This window comes from Hyla sarda, chromosome 13, assembly GCF_029499605.1.
Source record: "Hyla sarda isolate aHylSar1 chromosome 13, aHylSar1.hap1, whole genome shotgun sequence".
Classification (NCBI taxonomy): domain Eukaryota; kingdom Metazoa; phylum Chordata; class Amphibia; order Anura; family Hylidae; genus Hyla; species Hyla sarda.
Genome location: NC_079201.1, coordinates 16857757 through 16878336, shown reverse-complemented (window position 1 = coordinate 16878336; position 20580 = coordinate 16857757). Strand labels below are relative to the sequence as shown.

The 20580-nt window shown below is 43.5% G+C and overlaps 2 protein-coding genes and 1 long non-coding RNA gene across 10 annotated transcripts in view; 2 read left to right on the top strand and 1 right to left on the bottom strand.

The window, feature by feature from the left end:
- Window positions 1-3391, top strand: part of LOC130297468 (uncharacterized) — a 308752-nt gene extending 305361 nt beyond the window's left edge. Inside the window, exon 11 of the transcript XR_008849541.1 lies at window positions 2716-3391. The gene's annotated coding sequence lies outside the window, so the exon portion shown is untranslated. The remainder of the gene's footprint in view (window positions 1-2715) is intronic.
- The window catches only part of L3MBTL1 (L3MBTL histone methyl-lysine binding protein 1), a 42524-nt gene extending 25505 nt beyond the window's left edge, over window positions 1-17019 (bottom strand). Inside the window, exons 1-9 of one of the 7 annotated variants that reach the window (XM_056549966.1) lie at window positions 16926-17019; window positions 16365-16498; window positions 14352-14431; window positions 9266-9368; window positions 9046-9186; window positions 7726-7849; window positions 7521-7641; window positions 7123-7216; window positions 2722-2813 (exon numbers count right to left, since the gene is read on the bottom strand). In XM_056549966.1, coding sequence (XP_056405941.1) covers window positions 2722-2813; window positions 7123-7216; window positions 7521-7641; window positions 7726-7849; window positions 9046-9186; window positions 9266-9368; window positions 14352-14431; window positions 16365-16491 — 882 coding nt within the window. In that variant the 5' untranslated portion in view covers window positions 16492-16498; window positions 16926-17019. Of the gene's footprint in view, window positions 1-2721; window positions 2814-7122; window positions 7217-7520; window positions 7642-7725; window positions 7850-9045; window positions 9187-9265; window positions 9369-14351; window positions 14432-16364; window positions 16499-16720; window positions 16867-16925 lie in introns of those variants that run through there. The other 6 variants (XM_056549969.1, XM_056549965.1, XM_056549968.1 and 3 more) reach the window with 6 other exon arrangements.
- A 1760-nt stretch (window positions 17020-18779) lies between these two features.
- Window positions 18780-20580, top strand: part of LOC130297459 (uncharacterized) — a 32402-nt gene continuing 30601 nt past the window's right edge. The window contains exon 1 of one of the 2 annotated variants that reach the window (XR_008849527.1): window positions 18780-18821. This is a non-coding gene — a long non-coding RNA (uncharacterized LOC130297459). The other variant, XR_008849526.1, reaches the window with a different exon arrangement.

The following is a 20580-nucleotide window of genomic DNA, read 5'->3' as shown; positions in this document are numbered from 1 at the left end:
CCACTGGTCTATACTATCATCAATTAATTTGCTAACAATGCAGTTCCCTGGAGAAAAGTTCTGCACAGTTTCTTACCAATAGAAAAAGGAATGGGACCAACCAGGACGGGGCCCCCCCTTCTCTGGTCTGCCACTATGGTATGTACACCCTTGTTGACACTAGTGCAATTTCTCTGATAAACTCTGGCACGCTTTACATCAGTGTATACTGCCATCTAGTGTGTTACTGGAATATATCAAGTCAGATACACATATTAAAGGCGTTATCCGGGAAAATACTTTTTTATATATATATATATATATATATATCAACTGGCTCAAGAAAGTTAAACAGATTTGTAAATTACTTCTATTAAAAAATCTTAATCCTTTCAGTACTTATGAGCTGCTGAAGTTGAGTTGTTCTTTTCTGTCTAAGTGCTCTCTGATGACACCTGTCTCGGGAACTGTCCAGAGTAGAAACAAATCCCCATAGAAAACCTCTTCTACTCTGTGCAGTTCCCGAGACAAGCAGAGGTGTCAGCAGAGAGCACTGTTGTCAGACAGAAAAGAACAACTCAACTTCAGCAGCTGATAATTATTGAAAGGATTAAGATTTTTTTTATAGAAGTAATTTACAAATCTGTTTAACTTTCTGGAGCTAGTTGATTATATATATATATATATATATATATATATATATATATATATATATATAAAGTTTTTTACTGGAATACCCCATTCAAATGGACTGTGTCATCTCCGAAAAGCCCCCTAAACTACATTAATCAGTAAAGATGCTGAATGCAAATCCATCATTTTCCTTTGTCCTCATCTGCATTCCCCTGGCGATAACCAGCAAACACAGGAGTCTCGCGCTATGTTCACATGGTAGAATTTCTGAGCTGAATTTTTCTGCCAGATTCCACTCGTAAATTCTGCTGCAGCAGAGTCCCATTGGTTTACATGGGATTCTGCTCCACGGTGCACGTGGCGGAAGCCTCTTCTGATTCCGGCCTCCACAGAAAGAATTCACATGTCAATTCTTTCTGCGGAATCTGCTAGGAAATACATTGCCGTCTATGGAGAGGGCGCATTTCCGAGTGGTCCTAGCGCATGTTCTCCCGCTGTGTGAACATAGCCTCAGTAGTCCTCTTGATGCATCAGCATGCAGCACATGCCTTGTTTGCAGACTTACAATGGGGGGTTTGAAAGTGAGTAGAAAGATAAAAATGACAGATTTAGAATCAGCATTTTCACGTATTTATTCATTTCTATATTTTAGGAAGGTCTTTGAAGGTTATAAAGTCCCTTTAGGAATGTAAGAAAGTGCATTCTACTTTTATTTGTGTTCTCCTGAGGGAAAATGTATATTATACAGTATATAAGGGCATGTGGTGAGTGCACAATATGACTATGGTTAGTAAGAGCCATACTCCACAACGGTGTTTCCCAACCAGGGTGCCTCCAGCTGTTGCAAAACTACAACTCCCAGCTCCCAACTGGATACTGCAAATGGGAGCTGAGGACCCCATTGATCTCAATGGCCCAAAAGGAGTCCGCTTGTGATTCAGTTCAGGACGTATGCGCTATACCTCCCAACCTGAGTCACTAGATGACTCCGCTCCGACCGTTAGAATCAATGGGGTCCGCTACTCCCTTTAACAATATACGTCGGCGTCCTATTTTTGCCGAGATACTTACAGATAAGGCTATGGGAGCACTAATACAGTGTAAACCAAGCCTAAGGGTACGTTCACACGCGCGGATCCACAGCGTACTTTACGCTGCGGATACGCCGATGAAGGACCCTCTGTATTCTGCCTTCACATGTGCCTGCTCGTAGCGGCAATACGCCGCTACATGCAGACACACTGAAACGATGTGCGAGTCGCCGCGTATGCGCGGTGTTCTCGCACGCATCGCGGCCGCTCCCCCTGCTTCATGAGCTAGGCCGAGAGCTGCTGCAATGTGCGAGTATACTGCGCATGCAAGCGGCGACTCGCACATCGCAGTGTGTCTGTTCGTAGTGGCGTATTACTGCTCCGAGCAGGCACCTGTAAAGGCAGCATACAGGGGTCCTCAAGCGGCTGATCCCCAGTGAAATACGCTGCGAAAATCCGCTCGTCTGAACGTACCCTAAGGCTGGAAACACACATGGCACACAAGCTGTATTGCGGGTAATCTGGCTCGTAAATTCCGCCTTGTGCACAGCGCAGCAGAATCCGGTTGAATTCAACGGTACTCTGCTGCAACGTAATCTTCGTGTGGAATTTTGTGCGGAAATTCCGAGGTGTGAACATAGCCTTATAGCAACCAATCAGATCGCTTCTTTAATTTTTTTGAAAAGGCCTGTGGAAAATGAAAGAAGCGATCTGATTGGTTGCTAAGGGCAACTGGGCAACTTTTCCTCTGGACAGGTTTTGATAAATCTCCCCCGTAGGGGGAGATTTATCAAAACCTGTCCAGAGGAAAAGTTGCTGAGTTGCCCATAGCAACCAATCAGATCTCTAACTTCACACCTTTAAAAATGAAAGAAGCGATCTGATTGGTTGCTATGGGCAACACAGCAACTTTTCCTCAGTTCTTTTCATGTCTCTTTATGTGCACTCATCATATGTTTTGATCACATGACATGAAAGCAACTTTTTGTTTTGTTCTTAATCTATATATAGGGAATGTGTTTCTTTACAAATCTTAAAAATACTTCTTTCTTTTTTTTTTTTCTAACTCCAGACTTACCTCCCGAAAGAGATTGAGAGGAGCAGCTATGCATTTCTGTTCCTCCAGGTAGGAAGACCAAGACCAAGAATCTCCCAGCTCGTCTCCTGAAACTTTGACATTGCAGTAAATAAGGCGAGTGTTAATAACTGTAGTGAAAACATGTGGGGACTGGACGGATGAAAAAATTAAAAAAGTGCGGGGACTGAGATAGTCAGAGCTCAAGCGTGTGTGTATACACAGGGGCTGGGGCACAATCTGGATACAGGAGGAGTCAGCGCCACATGCAGGGATATAACCGGGGGAAAGCAGTGCCGCGTGGGGCATAACACCGAAAGCAATGGTTAAAGGGGTATTCCAGGAAAAAACTTTTTTATATATATATACTGGCTCCAGAAAGTTTAACAGATTTGTAAATGACTTCTATTAAAAAATCTTAATCCTTCCAATAATTACCAGCTGCTGAAGTTGAGTTGTTGTTTTCTGTCTGGCAACAGTGCTCTCTGCTGACATCTCTGCTTGTCCCGGGAAGTGCACAGAGTAGAAGAGGTTTGTTATGGGGATTTGCTTCTACTCCGGACAGCTCCCGAGACAGGTGTCGTCTGAGAGCACTTAGACAGAAAAGAACAACTCAACTTCAGCAGCTCATGAGTACTGAAAGGATTAAGATTTTTTTTAATAGAAGTAATTTACAAATCTGTTTAAATTTCTGGAGCCAGTTGATATATATAAAAAAAAAAGTTTTTTCCTGGATAACCCCTTTAAAGAGATGAAGAATGGCTCAAACATGTGTAGTAAAACAAATATTGGAGGACACTATTTATGGAGAAGATATATATGAGGCAATGACATTGTAACCAGTCATTCCCTAACCACGACCCCACAGACATCACTTAGGCTGGGTTCACACCACGTTTTTTCAATACAGTCCCCGTATCAGGTTTTTGAAAAAAAATGATTCCACAAAACCTGACTAAACTGTATCAAAGCGCGTGTACAAATTTTTATCCGTATACGGTTTGAAAAATGATGTCCGGTTGAATCAGTTTTTTAAGAAAAAATCGCATACGTTTTTAACTTTTCACTCCATTTTGAATAAAGTTTCACTTGTTTGATTGAAATTCAAAGAAAAAAAACTGTGCAAAGTCAGAAACCGTATGGTGAAAACAGGATGGAACCGTACGCACATACAGGTCTGTACGGTTCCCATTGACTCCCATGTTTAAAAAAACAAAAACGTATACGGTTTAATAGGGTTTTTCACTCGGATCAAAGACCGTGGCGGGCCATGGTTTTCTGTCCGAAAAAAAAAAATGTAAAAAACCGTATGGTTTGAAAAACAGAGACAACTGTATACATTATGGTGAATACAGTTTTGAATGGGAAGTCTATGGGCACAGTTTTCTGTACGGTTGCATAAGTTTTTTTTAATGAAACCGTATAGCAAAATCGTGGTGTGACCCCACCCTTATTCTCTTGTTGGTCATAGCTGGTGCTGTCAGGACTGTTTAGGCCAGGGCTCTATAGTGACACATGAGCGTTTCTGTGATTCTACCATGACTTGCAGATGACTGTGGATCTATAGTCATAATGATTCCATTTGTGGATAGAGCTTTAGGATTTGTAAGAAGGGGCATAGTTATAAGAGGTGTAGAGGGACCAGTGGCCCCTGGAGCCTGAGGTGGCCCAGAGACCTCTGTCACGTGGCTGATCTTGTATCAGTCCCAGAAGCTTCGATTTACAGCTTGATTATTGGGGGTTTAACTCGTTCCCCTGGGCAATGCTTATTGCTATTTATCACTATTGTCTGCATCACAAATTGTGACCAGTGATTCCAGCTTGGGAAGGGCGGGAGAAGTGTATGATAGAAGTATTCTGAAAATCCTGTTTTATTAATCCTTCCATATAAACCAAAAACCCACCCTACACAATTGGAAACTCAAACGCAATTGCACAGGCATATGGAGATCAATAAGCACATATCTTAATTATCGAATAAGACATTAAAGGGGCACTGTGGTGGAAGTTTTTATTTTTAAATCAAATGGTGCCAGAAAGTTCCAAAACAGATTTGTAAATGATTACATAAAAATCGAAAAGGAGTACTGCAGACTTAGACACTTATCCCTTATCCTGCAGATGTCTGGGGCTGCAGATCTCCTTTAATCCTTCCATTACTTATCAGCTGCTGTATGCTCCAGAGGAAGTTTTGTAGTTCTTTCCAGTCTGACCACAGTGCTCTCTGCTGACACCTCTGTCCATGTCAGGAACTGTCTAGAGCAGGAACAAATCCCCATAGAAAACCTATCCTGCTCAGGACAGTTCCTGACATGGACTGAGGTGTCAGCAGAGAGCACTGTGGTCAGACTGGAAAGAACTACACAACTTCCTCTGTAGCATACAGCAGCTGATAAGTACTGGAAGGATTAAGATTTTTATATAGAATAATTCACAAACCTGTTTAACTTTCTGGCACCAGTTGATTAGAACTATGTTCGGATTTTCCCAGCACCATCAAATCTGACGGCTTTAACAGACCCTCCTCCATTTCAGCTGTTCGACTGGACCTCAACCCTGTCATTACAGAATAATCGCAAGTAGTGCTATCCCTTTTTTCTCTCATTCACTGATATATATATATATATATATATATATATATATATATACACACACACACACACATATACAGTATATATATATATTGAATATGTGAATTTTATGTTTTTTTAGGTGTATTGTTTTGTACAATTACTTCAATAAAGATATCTACTTTTTGGTCTACATATGCCTCTCCACTTAACTGTCTGTCTCCCATATGTTACACTGCATCTCTGCTTGTTCTCACTGGCTTTGTTGCATATGTACAAACTACTCGGGAGGTCAGTGCAGAGGAAGATAAGATTCATTATAGCAGCAAACCTTTAGTAAGAAAACATTAAAGTGGGGCTAACCACTATTTGTGCCTCTGCGGCACAGATGCTTCAGGAAACTGTCAAAATGACATGCCGGGACAGGGGCCCCTTATTCATTTCAATGGCCCAAGCATAGTCAGCTAGTTCTGAACGTCCTGTCTTGGTCTGAAATGCGCTGTGAATCATGCTACTCAGTCCAAGCCAAAGATGTAAATATTCAGAAAATTACGTGAACGCATTATGCTGACTACACTTGAGTCTTTGAAATAAATGGAGCCCATGACTGTCTAAACAAGGGTACGTCAGAATGTCATTTAGACAGTTTCCCAATGTATCCGTGCCTCGGAGGTACAATTTGTGGTGTGAACGAACCCCAAGGTGTACACAAACTTTAAACAAACTTCTGATATCTCATAGGAACATGTCAGGTCATTGGCGTTCTGACTGCTAAGAACTCCACCAATCACTGGAATCCCAGTCCCTTTGCTTCTGCTCAGCTCTTCTTGGCGGGGATCCCAGCATCGGGAGCACCACCGATCCAACCGTCTGACATGTCTCTATGACATTAAAAGAATATATGACAGCATCTGTCAAGGTGCAAAAGTTAAAGGGGTACTCCTCTGGAAAACATTATTATTATTATTATTATTTTTTTTTTAAATCAACTGGTGCCAGAAAGTTAAACAGATTTGTAAATGACTTCTATTAAAAAATCTTGATCCTTCCAGTACTTTTCAGCTGCTGTTACGATCCACAGGAAGTTCTTTTTGTATTTCCTTTCTGTCTGACCACAGTGCTCTCTGCTGACATCTCTGTCCATTTTAGGAACTTTCCAGGATAGGTTTTCTATGGGGATTGATTCCCGCTCTGGACAGTTCCTAAAATGGACAGAGGTGTCAGCAGAGAGCACCGTGGTCAGACAGAAAGGAAATTAAAAAAAGAAAAGAACTTCCTGTGGATCAGCTGAAAAGTTCTGGAAGGATTTCGATTTTCTAATAGAAGTCATTTACAAATCTGTATAACTTTCTGGCACCAGTTGATAAATAATAATGTTTTCCAGTGGAGTACCCCTTTAACTTCTTTATTGAAGAACCCAATACATCACTATGTTTCCAGGGTGTCTATCAACAATGTGTTCTTCAACAAAGTTAAAGGGGTACTCCGCTGTTCAGCGTTTGGAAAAAACTGTTCCGAACGCTGGAGCCGGCGCCGGGAGCTTGTGACGTCATAGCCCCGCCCCCTCATGTCATCACTCCCCGCCCCCTCAATGCAAGTCTATGGGAGGGGGCGTGACGATGTCACGCCCCCTCCCATAGACTTGCATTGAGGGGGCGAGGCGTGACGTCATGAAGGGGCGGGGCTCATGAAGTCACGCTCGCCCCCTTATCATCTCTACAGAAGTGATTACATTGTGTCCTGGGTTGCTTCCTCGATTTCATGCACCCGAAGTATTGACATGTGTCGTTGTCCGTATGTAAGCAATGACATAGATTGAGTAAAAGAAAATTACTTTGTGATTCTCTCTGGCTCCATAGCTCTCCTTCTGAGCTCCTTACATGGGGTTCATCACCATCTCCTAGGGTTTTCACTTCTTTTTGCTTTTCCTGCATAGAAATACTTTCCAGGTACATATCTGCTAAAACTGTACTACAGCGACAGTGCACGCATAAATATACCATGTAATCATGCATCGTGTGGCACTGAAAATGGCGGCCTTTTCACATCGAGCAGCACAGCAATATATGATTCAACACAACAGTCAAATTACACAGTGCAACGTTTATTTCCAGTTACGGGGTCATTATAACACAATGAGCCGGAGGACTAGTCCAGATACCTACTGCACTCTCCATTCATAACAAAGACAATACGTAGTCGACATGAATACAGTGATGGCTCTGTCCTCACCATTGGCTCGGCCTCCGATTCTGCTGGACTTTGAAATTCTTTTGGTCTCCGTTTCTTGACGGGTTTTGGGACCTCGTTGCCTACCCCAAACCCTTGTGATGACTCCACGACCAGGGACCTGCTGTGGACACCCCAGAAACCAGGGAGAGGGTGACACTGACCCGCTCCCCAACCACCCTGTTTCCCCCATTTTTTTTTTTCTCACCTTTCTTTAAACTGACAGACTTCGCCACACGTGTCGCATTTTGCCCCAGGTACATGCTGGCAGCCACAGGTATCACAGAGACACAGTGTAATATCAGAATGAGAGCTCGCCTTACCCTCAAAACCTGTAAAGGAATACAGGAGTCATAAGTAGGGATCTACTTTGACGAATGTACAACCAAGTATGGATAAATTGCAAAATCATAGGGTTCACCTGATGCCGTGTTCCCCAACCTATGGCTCTTGCACTGTTGCAATATTGCAATTCCCATCAATTTCTGACAATCTGGAACCCCAATAATCCAATCTTCTGACACATATCTATGAGATATCTGAATTTCTTTTTAATAAGTTTAGGTACACCTTAGGGCTCATTCACACCACAATTTGTGCTCCAAGGCTTGGCTATGCCCGGAGACAGAATGACATACTATTGTGTCCATGCTCAGACAAGCAGGGGACCCATATATTTTAATAGCCCGAGCATAGTCGTCTAGTGACAGGTCATTTTTCCGAGCATATACATATAAGTCTTGCTTTGCAGCACATTTCAGTGTGAGACAATACATTTGTAACTGACTATCATGCCAATCTGATGAAGGAGGAGATACCCTCCGAAACGCGTTATTGGATGAAATAAACACAGTGCCTCTTGGCACTTTTTCTTTACACCCATGCGCTGTATATTTTGGTCATGAGCAGCGCCACATTGGGTCCACCTTTTCTGGTTTCCTGTCTACATGTTTATGGGAGAAGACTCCTTCCTCTCCCATCTGGACCTTGGGCTTACAGCTTGCCATCACCCACCACCTCTGCCTAAGTAACCCTGAGGGGTTGATATGCCTGTTTTCTCCACTATCTGGTGAGCGATCACCCTATAGAGTCTACGCTTATATAGTCCTGCCTGAACTGCTGGTGTCAAGGGGAATACACGAGGCGCTGTCCTCTGGCTCCCTGTTTTTTCTCCCTCTGCATATAGTGTAACTGACTATGGCATGTTGGGGAATTATAGTTCTGCAACAGCGGAAGAGCCACAGGTTGGCAAAACACTTAAGCATTAGAAAAATCCTATGATCTTGGGATGTAAAGCCCTGCATTGGGGTTGGGATTGGGAGACCCAATAGAAAACTTGCAGGCATGGGTGGTAATGAGATGTTGCGGGCGAAAGTGGGTGGTCACAGAAAATACAGTAGGTCCCACAAATTCCATGCAGTCCCGCAAACCTCTAAAATGCCACAGGGGGCTGATGAATTGGCACCAGGGGATGATGAAATGGCATAAAGGAGTGACGAAATGGCACAAGTGGGAGTGGAACACACACCTTGCGGGAGTGGGCGGTAATGGTCAGAAATCCAACAGGAGCGGCATTTAGAACACAGTCCCGCACAGGGTTCTAGTGGGATGTATGTATTTATGGGAATGCAGTGTCTAATGCAATGTTCCCCGACCTGTGGTTCTCCAGCTGTTAAAAAGAAATGACACCTTCCATGAGCTGTACAGCCACAAGTTGGGGAACACTGCTGTTACGGAATATAGGTCACCTTGGGAATAAGGTTGGCTGTTCATCTCTAAGGTCTCCTGAGGGCTTTCGTCTTTGGGGTGCTTGGGAGACTCCTCTTTAGGATCCAGAGAGCAGAAACGGAACTAACAGAGAATAGAGGTATAAGCAATATACATCAGAAGCTGGCTATCCTGCGGTGCTCCGATCTGGTGCTTCGGAAACTATATGTAAGAAACAACTATTGATCCAGCACGTTGTTTTCCAAAAGCTGATTTATTCTCACAAAAAGTTAATGCACAACAAACTTGAATAATCCAGTATTTAAAACCTCTTGACACGCGCATGCGCACTTTGTAAAAAAAAAAAAAAATCACAAAGTGCATATGCACTAAAGGTATAAGGATGTTATGAGTACGGGGCTGTGCTGTGCAGTCACTTTTGGTGGGAATGGAAACAAAGGGGGATATTTATCAAAACTTGTCCAGAGGAAAAGTTGCCCATATCAACCAATCCGATTGCTTCCTTCATTTTTGAAAAGGCCTCTGAAAAATGAAAGAAGCCATCTGATTGGTTGCTAAGGGCAACTCAGTAACTTTTCCTCTGTACAGGTTTTGATAAATCTCCCCCAAAGTCCTGGATCGATAGTTTCTTACCCATTGCAATACAAGAAAAGGGCCTCATTCACACATTGCAGATTTGGTCAGTATTATTGCACCAGGTTTTGTTAGTTTTTTTTTAAAGGGGAACTGTAATAGAAAACAAATGTTTTCAAATTTGTAAATTACTTCTGTTTAAATATCTTAATCCTTCCAGTACTTATTAGCTGATGTATGCTCCAAAGGAAGTTGTGTAGTTCCTTCTAGTCTGACCACAGTGCTCTCTGCTGACACCTCTGTCTGTGTCAGGAACTGTCCGAAGTAGAAGCAAATCTCTGGACAGTTCCTGACACTGAGAGAGCTGTGGTCAGACTGGAAGGAACTTCACAATTTCCTGTGGAGCATACATCAGCTGATAAGTACTGGAAGGATTAAGATTGTTTAAATAGAAGTAATTTACAAATCTGTTTAGTTGATTTGAAACATTTGTTTTCCACCAGAAAGTGGTACTGCAGCCCGAATGACCTCATCCCCTGTCCACATCAATAGGTTATTCCTATAACCGTGATTCTCTGACAGAAACGAGCCATGCCTCGTATGCTCAGCAGCATTATTAACTTATTACGGTAATTGGCTTTATATAAAGGACCCGATATCTCACTGCACTTGATGGTATTTCATTTCAATGGCCAGATGTACAATGAATAGAAATTTACAATATTTCCAATGATGTTTGGAATTATTTTAAAACACCAGTTTCCAGCAGGATGCAAACAAGTCACACCGAGACAAGCCGAATAGGTTGCAGATTTGCTGCAGGTTGTGACTCCTATTGAGAAAATCCAGAACAGATTTGCAACAAATCCATATAACCATAATCATATGTTTAAAAACTGGTGCAAAGTGCTGAGGACTGTATCTGTAACAAGGGGGCATCCTCTACGTCTAGAGCAATGTTTCCCAACCTTTTTCGGCTCAGGGCACCACGTGGAAAAAGAATCGCGGGGCACCCCTACCGAAGTTGACGAACAAAAAATAAAAAAATTGTTGAAAAGTGCTGCTTTATACAGCAACTCACAAGTGACGTCTTCTCTAATTATTGTGGTTCCCTGTTCTTCTCTGTCTGGTCCGGACCGTCCTGACCATTTCTTCCAGCCACAACTCTTCACCCTTAAACCTGCAAAACAAATCTATTAAGCTCTGCACTTTACCAGCATCAGCCTCCAGATTCCCTTTTACAAGTGAAGAGGAATACATATATAAAGGTATAAAGGGGTAACAGAGGGGTGCAGAAAGGTGTACATGGGAGACAGGTGTGTAGAGCAGTGTACATGGGTGACAGAGGGGTGTAGGGAGTGACGTAGGGGTGATAGAGGGGTGTAGAGGAATGTACATGGGTGGCAGAGGGATGTAGAGGAGTGTGCATGGGTGGCAGAGGGGTGTACATGGGTGGCAGAGGGATGTAGAGGAGTGTACATGGGTGGCAGAGGGGTGTAGAGGAGTGTACATGGGTGGCAGAGGGATGTAGAGAAGTGTACATGGGTGGCAGAGGGGTGTAGAGGAGTGTACATGGGTGACAGAGGGGTGTAGAGGAGTGTACATGGGTGGCAGAGGGGTGTAGAGGAGTGTACATGGGTGTCTGAGGGGTGTAGAGGAGTGTACATGGGTGACAGAGGGGTGTAGAGGAGTGTACATGGGTAGCAGAGGGGTGTAGAGGAGTGTACATGGGTGGCAGAGGGGTGTAGAGAAGTGTACATGGGTGACAGAGGGGTGTAGAGGAGTGTACATGGGTAGCAGAGGGGTGTAGAGGAGTGTACATGGGTGGCAGAGGGGTGTAGAGGAGCGACAGATGGGTGTAGAAGAGTGTTCATGGGTGGCAGATGGGTGTAGAAGAGTGTACATGGGTGGAAGAGGGGTGTAGAGGAGTATACATGGGTGGCAAAGGGGTGTAGAAGAGTGTACATGGGTGGCAGAGGGGTGTAGAAGAGTGAACATGGGTGGCAGAGGGGTTTAGAGGAGTGTACATGGGTGGCAGAGGGGTGTAGAAGAGTGTACATGGGTGGCAGAGGGGTGGAGAGGAATGTACATGGGTGGCAGAGGGGTGTACATGGGTGACAGGGGAGTACATGGGTGGCCGAGGGGTGTGGGAGTGTACATGGGTGGCAGAGGGGTGTACATGGGTGATAGGCAGAGGGGTGTAGAGGAGTGTACATGGGTGACAGAGGGGTGTAGAGGAGTGTACATGGGTGGCTGAGGGGTGTAGAGGAGTGTACATGGGTGACAGAGGGGTGTAGAGGAGTGTACATGGGTAGCAGAGGGGTGTAGAGGAGTGTACATGGGTGTCTGAGGGGTGTAGAGGAGTGTACATGGGTGGCAGAGGGGTGTAGAGGAGCGACAGATGGGTGTAGAAGAGTGTTCATGGGTGGCAGATGGGTGTAGAAGAGTGTACATGGGTGGAAGAGGGGTGTAGAGGAGTGTACATGGGTGGCAAAGGGGTGTAGAAGAGTGTACATGGGTGGCAGAGGGGTGTAGAAGAGTGAACATGGGTGGCAGAGGGGTTTAGAGGAGTGTACATGGGTGGCAGAGGGGTGTAGAAGAGTGTACATGGGTGGCAGAGGGGTGTAGAAGAATGTACATGGGTGGCAGAGGGGTTTACATGGGTGACAGAGGGGAGTACATGGGTGGCCGAGGGGTGTGGGAGTGTACATGGGTGGCAGAGGGGTGTACATGGGTGATAGGTAGAGGGGTGTAGAGGAGTGATAGATGGGTGTAGAAGAGTGTACATGGGTGGCAGAGGGGTTTAGAGGAGTGTACATGGGTGGCAGAGGGGTGTAGAAGAGTGACAGATGGGTGTAGAAGAGTGTACATGGGTGGCAGAGGGGTGTAGAGGAGTGTACATGAGTGGCAGAGGGGGGGATGGACATGGATGAGAGGGGGAAGGAGGTGGACATGGGTGGGGGGGGGGTGGACATGGGTGAGAGGGGAGGGGGGATGGACATGGGTGAGAAGGGGGGTGGACATGGGTGAGAAGGGGGGTGGACATGGGTGATAAGGGAGGGGGGATGGACATGGGTGAGAGGGGGGGATGGACATGGGTGAGAGGGGGGGATGGACATGGGTGAGGGGGGATGGACATGGGTGAGAGGGGGGGTGGACATGGGTGAGAGGGGGGGTGGATGGACATGGGTGAGAGGGGGGTGTGGACATGGGTGAGAGGGTATTGACAAGGGTGACGGGAAGGGGGGGGGGGGTGGACATGGTACAGTACCTTAAGCAAGCCATTTTTCTACCCCACTCTTCCCCTCTTCGGCAGGGCACCAACTCTCACCAACCAAATCATTCACTGCGCCGCAGGGGGGAGGGGACGCTGGGGCACGGGGCACTACAGCAGCCCGGCACAGCTTCTGCCTTCTTCCCTTCTCTGGTAGGGCACTCACTCACTGTGCTGCAGGGGCAAGGGAGACGCGGGGGGAAGCACCGGGGAAGGCCAGGGTGGGAAATTTAACATTTCATGGCAAAATCCGGTTGGGAATCACTGGTCTAGAGGAAAGAAGGTTTCTACACCAGCACAGATGGGGATTCTTTATTGTAAGAGCAGTGAGACTGTGGAATTCTCTGCCAGATGAGGTGGCCATGGTTAACTCTGTAAAATAGTTCAAAAGGGGTCTGGACACATTTCTGGAGAATAATGACATTAGGTTATGGAGTACTCGGGTCAGTACACTGGCCTGGTCCAGCTGAGGGAGTACTTGGGTTCAGGTGTACCTCCCCTAGAAAGAGGTACTCTTTACGATCCAAGGCTTGTAGGCCAGCAGCAATGGAGACTGTATCCTATGGCAGGGAACCGTAGCAACAATGGAGCAATAATACAGGGAAAAAAGTACTGCACATTTGTCGCTACCATAGACAGATCTGAATAGCATGGAGCATTAGTAAAATGTCAGTTATTGGCAAACTATAAAAACAATAAAATGGACAGTACAAAACAGGCAAAACGCGTTTTGGGAGTGTGCTATCCATTTTTCAATTGCAGTTAAAATATGTGACACATTTTAACTGCAAATAAAAAAGGGAGAGCACACTCCTAAAATGCATTTTGCCTGTTTTGTACTGTCCATTTTATTGTTTTATGGTATGTCAATAAATTTTACTAATACTCCATGCTAATTGGATCCGTCTATGGTAGCGCCCAATTTGCAGTACTTTTTTCTTTATGCTATTGCTCCATATTTGGAGTCGGGAAGGAATTTCTGGAGTCTAGAATTCAATGAGGAAAATTGACTTTTACCTCATGTTGTTTTTGCCTTACTCTGGATTAACACTATAGGGTAATAGTATGAACTGCATGGACATAATTATTATTTTTTTTAGCCTTATGTAACCATGTACAAGCAACCATGCAACAACTGCAAAAAGTTAAACATGACATTGCCCCTCAAGTTCATCTGGAACTTTTTTTTTTCTCCCCCAAATAGAAGACCACAGAAGTCATCGTTGCACATGATATCGTATAAGCCTAACCTGACTGACCTGTGGGTTCACCGTGGCCATGACTGTCCTACTCCTTTCTTCCACAAGGGAGCGCTGCATTTCTGAGCAAGTAACTACTGCTGAAATGAACGATAAGATTATTAGGAGCATTGAACTGTCCAGGCACGTGATTTATTACTTATTACCATATAGCAGTGTTTCCCAACTAGTGTGCCTCAATACTTATATACACGTGTGTGTATATATATATATATATATATATATATATATATATATATACATACACAGTCATGGCCGTAAATGTTGGCACCCCTGAAATTTTTTAAGAAAATGAAGTATTTCTCACAGAAAAGGATTGCAGTAACACATGTTTATTCCTTTGTGTGTGTTTTGGAACTAAACCGAACAAAGGGAGGAAAAAAAGCTAATTGGCACCCTTTCAAAATTGTGGAAAAAAATAAGATTGTTTCAAGCATGTGATGCTCCTTTAAACTCACCTGGGGCAAGTAACATGTGTGGGCAATATAAAAATCACACCTGAAAGCAGATAAAAAGGAGAGAAGTTCACCTAGTCTTTGCATTGTGTGTCTGTGTGTGCCACACTAAGCATGGACAACAGAAAGAGGAGAAGAGAACTGTCTGAGGACTTGAGAACTAAATTGTGGAAAATATCAACAAACTCAAGGTTACAAGTCCATCTCCAGAGATCTAGATTTGCCTTTGTCCACAGTGCAACATTATCAAGAAGTTTGCAGCCCATGGCACTGTAGCTAATCTCCCTGGACGTGGACAGAAGGAAAATTGATGAAAGGTGTCAACGCAGGATAGTCCGGATGGTGGATAAGCAGCCCCAAACAAGTTCCAAAGATATTCAAGCTGTCCTGCAGGCTCAGGGAGCATCAGTGTCAACCCGAACTATCCATCGACATTTATATTAAATGAAACGCTATGGAGGAGACCCAGGAGGACCCCACTGCTGACACAGAGACATAAAAAAGAAATACTACATTTTGCCAAAATGAACTTGAGTAAGCCAAAATACTTCTGGGAAAACGTCTTGTGGACGGATGAGACCAAGATAGAGCTTTTTGGTAAAGCACATCATTCTACTGTTTACCGAAAATGGAATGAGGCCTACAAAGAAAAGAACATAGTACCTACAGTGAAATATGGTGGAGGTCAATGATGTTTTGGGGTTGTTTTGCTGCCTCTGGCACCGGGGGCCTTGAATGTGTACAAGGCATCATGAAATCTGAGGATTACCAACGGATTTTGGGTCACACAGCCCAGTGTCAGAAAGCTGGGTTTGCGTCCGAGATCTTGGGTCTTCCAGCAGGATAATGACCCCAAACATACGTCAAAAAGCCCCCAGAAATGGATGGCAACAAAGTGCTGGAGAGTTCTGAAGTGGCAGCAATGAGTCCAGATCTAAATCCCATTGATCACCTGTGGAGAGATCTTAAAATTGCTGTTGGGAAAAGGCGCCTTCCAATAAAAGAGACCGGGAGCAGTTTACAAAGGAAGAGTGGTCCAACATTCCGGCTGAGAGGTGTAAGAAGCTTATTGATGGTTATAGGAAGCCTCTGATTTCAGTTATTTTTTCCAAAGGGTGTGCAACCAAATATTAAGTTAAGGGTGCCAATAATTTTGTCCAGCCCATTTTTGAGTTTGGTGACATTATGTCCAGTTTACTTTTTTTTCCTCCCTTGTTTGGTTTAGTTCCAATACACACAAAGGGAATAAACATGCGTATAGCAAACATGTGTTACTGCAAAGAGAAATACTTAATTTTCTTGAAAAATTTCAGGGGGGCCATGACTGTGTATATATATATATATATATATATATATATATATATATATATATATATATATAGCTTGTGTGAAATACAGTATTGTACAGAATTACATCGGATGACTTTAATAATACATAGATTCATTATACAGATTTTCTCCATTGACAACAAATGCACAATATGTTTCTTTGAAAGATATTTTCGCAGCTCCCATTTCTATCAATAATGTTGCACTGACTATTTTTCTGGTGCTGTACCTGAGGCGATAGGTAAAAGTACCATGCCCTCCCTGGTCGCCAGCGACACATCGCTGTCCTCGTCGCTTTTCATTCTGGATGCTGAGATATCCGTAGTCGTTGCTCCCCCCCCCCCAGAATAGAGCATGTATCACCTGAATGGGCACACACATAAAAAACATGGTGGAGTTAGAGAAGGACAGAGATAGGAATGGATTATAGATGTGACAGAATAAGAAAACAGATGTGACAAGAGAGATTAGAGAGGAGATCAGCACCAGATGCATTCATCTTATATAACAAGGACGTTCACATGGGAAAATGCCGCCCCTCACTGCCCCGGCATCAATACGGTATATTACGTTTTCTGACTTTACCTGCCAGATATTCAGTGGAACGCTGTTCCTCTCTGCAGGCGGGATATTCTGTAACCTCTGACAGCAACTACATTCATGGTGAAGGGAGAAGGGGGAGCGAGAGGACAGTGATAGATATATATATATATATATTGCTGTTGGGTGCTCACCCTCCTATCCGTGATTGCACTATGGCAGTGAAGAGGTTAAACGCAGAGACTCTTACCTAATGTGACAGCACTGCTATTCCAATCCGCAATCTGCAGGGAGCTTGTGCGCGTGCGCCGCACCATTATGTCTGTGCAACACTGGGGAAAGGGGAGGGGAGGGGGGGACAGGGAAAAGAGAAGCAGCTTTCAAAAGAAGAGGAGGGTGGAGAGATGGTGGAAAAATGAAGGAATAAATAGCAGGAGCCTGAATGACTCTGTATCTTTATCTATATGGTAATAAGCATGCACCGGTATGTAGATCATTACCATAACACAGCGGCATATTTTTTTACGCGTAATGATATTGTGCAACCAGATGATAGGCACAAGGATACATACGTTGTAATAAGAGCCGGACGGATCACAGGAGAAGAATATGGAGTCCCTCCTTAGGGATAAAATGAAAAAAAAATTTGACGATTGCTTGTATTTATCCCAGGCTTATCTATGTCAAGGGAATAAGCTCACACAGTAAGATTAGATTTTTAGTAGAAATGCACCGTGCCTAATGCATAGTTAGTCACAGAAACAACCCCTAGAGATAGATGTTTCTCTTTTACTACAGTTTTACTCTGTAAGGCAGTGTTTCCCAACCAGTGTGCCTCCAGCTGTTGCAAAACCACAACTCCCAGCATGCCCGGACAGCGGCTGTCCGGGCATGCTGGGAGTTGTGGTTTTGCAACAGCTGGAGGCACACTGGTTGGGAAACACTCCTTTATGGCTGCTATATGGCAGCACACCGGATCCTGAATCCCTTTTCTTCCATACATCCATCATGTGAAATGCTATAGAACATAACTCATTTTTCCTTTACGAATTCCTGAATTTTTTATTTATTTAATTATTTAGTTATTTATTTTTTAAAGAATCATCAAAGTTTTATTGCATTTTTTAATAAGAACAATAATACAGAACAAGAAAAACAGTAATTCCACTCCGTGGAGTTCCGTGAAACAAGAACGTAAAATAATAGGAAAACATATACAGAACCTAGGAGTTCCATGAACAATAACGTTAAAAAAAAAAAAAAAAACATACACTGTATTTTATTGTTTTTGGGAATTCCTGGAATTCTTGAGAAAAAAAAGCTACCAGAATAAAATTGGGCTAGTGTTTCCAAACAAATGTGCCTCCAGCTTGCAAAACTAATAGCAATAATTTTTTGTGTGTTTTTTTCTTTCTTCATCTCGTATTCAGAGGATCACGTTGACTTTGTTGAAATAAGTCGATGACAAGCAATTCCTGTTTTTTTTTTTTTAATAAAATGGCTACCATGGGTTTGTGTGGGGGGTGTATTTTTTGTAATGGGGGGAACTTTACAGGCTTATTTACAGAAGTTGTCTGATAGCCAACATACATTAATTAGCCAAAGCTTAGTGATAGCCTCTAAAAACAGCTATCGTTAACCCCCCATGGTTACACCAATACCCTCCACTCCATAGGGTTACTGGGAAGAGCCGGTACCAACAGGCCAGGAGCATTAAAAAATGGTGCTCCAAGGCCAGTGTGGTAACAAGTTGGCATTATTTAGGCTAGAAAGGACAAAACAATTGTCCTTCCCCACCCTGGTAATGTAATTCTACTGCTGCTTTGGTTGGTATCTGGCTGATTTAGAAAATACAGGGAACCACACCATTTTGGCAGTGGGTACTGTGGTATTAATGGGGGCTTAACGATAGCTGTTTAGGGGGACTATCGCTAAGCCCTGGCTTATTAACAGATGTCATCTATCAGACAGCTTCTCATTATAAGCCTGGAAAGTTTAAAAAACAACACATTTAAAACAAAAAAAAATGTTGATGTTAAGAAAAGACAAAAACAATCACTGGTCATCGCTGTAGTCTAATGAATTTGATGTAATCTACTACGTACGCGTATCTGAAACTAGAAGAAAGAAACCCACAAAGAAAATGGTTAGTACATTCTGGGTGCTTGTTCAAAAAGGTAATGCCAGCTATGTTTACACATCCTGTTTTTAACATGCCCTTTTTAAAAACTTACCCCATTTGGGTTTCTTTACAGTCTAGTCTTTCCTCTGTAGTTCTGTCTCTAGTGACCATGACATCACTAGAGGCCGGGCTACAGAAGAAAGAAGACAGTGTACAGAAGCCCAGACAGATAAGTGTCCAGCTCTTTACACCATACATCCATTTATATAAATGGCTGTATACTGTATAGCCCAGAAGGAGTTAAGTAGCGATGCTCAGCATTACAAGTTAACTTCTTCAGCGCTGGGCCAGTGCAGAGCGCTCATCTCAGCAGTGGGGGACAAAATCCAGTGATACAGTAGATAGACATCCCTTGATAGTGTCTGTCCCCAAAGAGTTAAGGAGTGATGCACTGCATTACTGTTTAACTTTTTCCTGGCCAGGCTGGAGGTATACAATATAAACCTCTTTTCCAGATGAGCTGTACAGATCTGTATACTGTACTCCGCTATGCACGGCTGTATACAGTACATCCACAGAATCTATCATTCCGTGAGCTTGTAGAGCAGATCCTGACTGGCATGGGCTGTGCGACTTTTTAAGCATTTTTTTTCAAAAGTCGCATATAGTTCATCCCAGCGTAAATAATATGCTACTATAACAACTCTCACTCTCTGCCCACAAAACGCCCTCTCACCGTCTCCTGGATTCACAAGTGCAGATGGCAGAAAACAGGTGAATACATGCAGTGTGTGCGGCATGAAAAATGTAGGATGATTTTGGCCCTAATACATGACCCCCTAGATGTCATTTTGTCCTCCACTTGGGATGTTTGAATACGCATTTGCTAAATGGAATAGCACAGACCTCAGCAATATTCCATTTAGCTGAATCCTGCAAAAAATTATACTGTGCAGCATTTTATGATGGATGACGCCAAGTGGCATGGGTAATAGCTAGACATTGAGGAATCCCCTGACAAATATGACATATGGTTACTAACTGCAGTGTGAACCCAGTTTAATTCCTCGTCTTCTGCTGTGATATTATTTAAAGACTCTATAAATTAGGACAATCCATGATTTTGCCACAGTTGATGCAAACTACAAGATAACAGCATAGCACGATCCTGCCATTGACTTCAATGGGTACCATGTGACTGCACAGACAAGTGAAGCCTGGTGAGTATTTGTTCAAAACTAACTACATGGAGTAACTATGTGATTACTTTTCTCATTCGTATTAAAATGATGGTGGGAAAAGACTTCATCCCAAGCTGTATCTTGAACCCCATCCAGATTTAGACTTCTAGCAATAGTGGTTGATCTGCTCTCTAATGGTCCCTTTATATTGGCAGACCCATGCCCGATACGAGTGCCAGTCTTGTAGATCAGCACTTGTTTAATGATCCTTTCACATGGCTTAATGTTTGTTTTGGCACGGTTGCACAAACAATTCATACGGCCCTTTACTTATATCATTTTCTGGGTGCACGTTACATAGGGAGATGTGTGGCTGACCATTAAAGGGGTATTCCAGGGGAAAAAAATGTCATATCAACTAGCTTCAGAAAGTTAAACAGATTTGTAAATTACTTCTATTAAAAAATCTTAATCCTTTCAATAATTATCAGCTGCTGAAGTTGAGTTGTTTTTTTCTGTCTGGCAACAGTGCTCCCTGCTGACATCTTGTTATGCCGAGCGCTCCGGGTCCCTGCTCCTCCCCGGAGCGCTCGCGGCGTTCT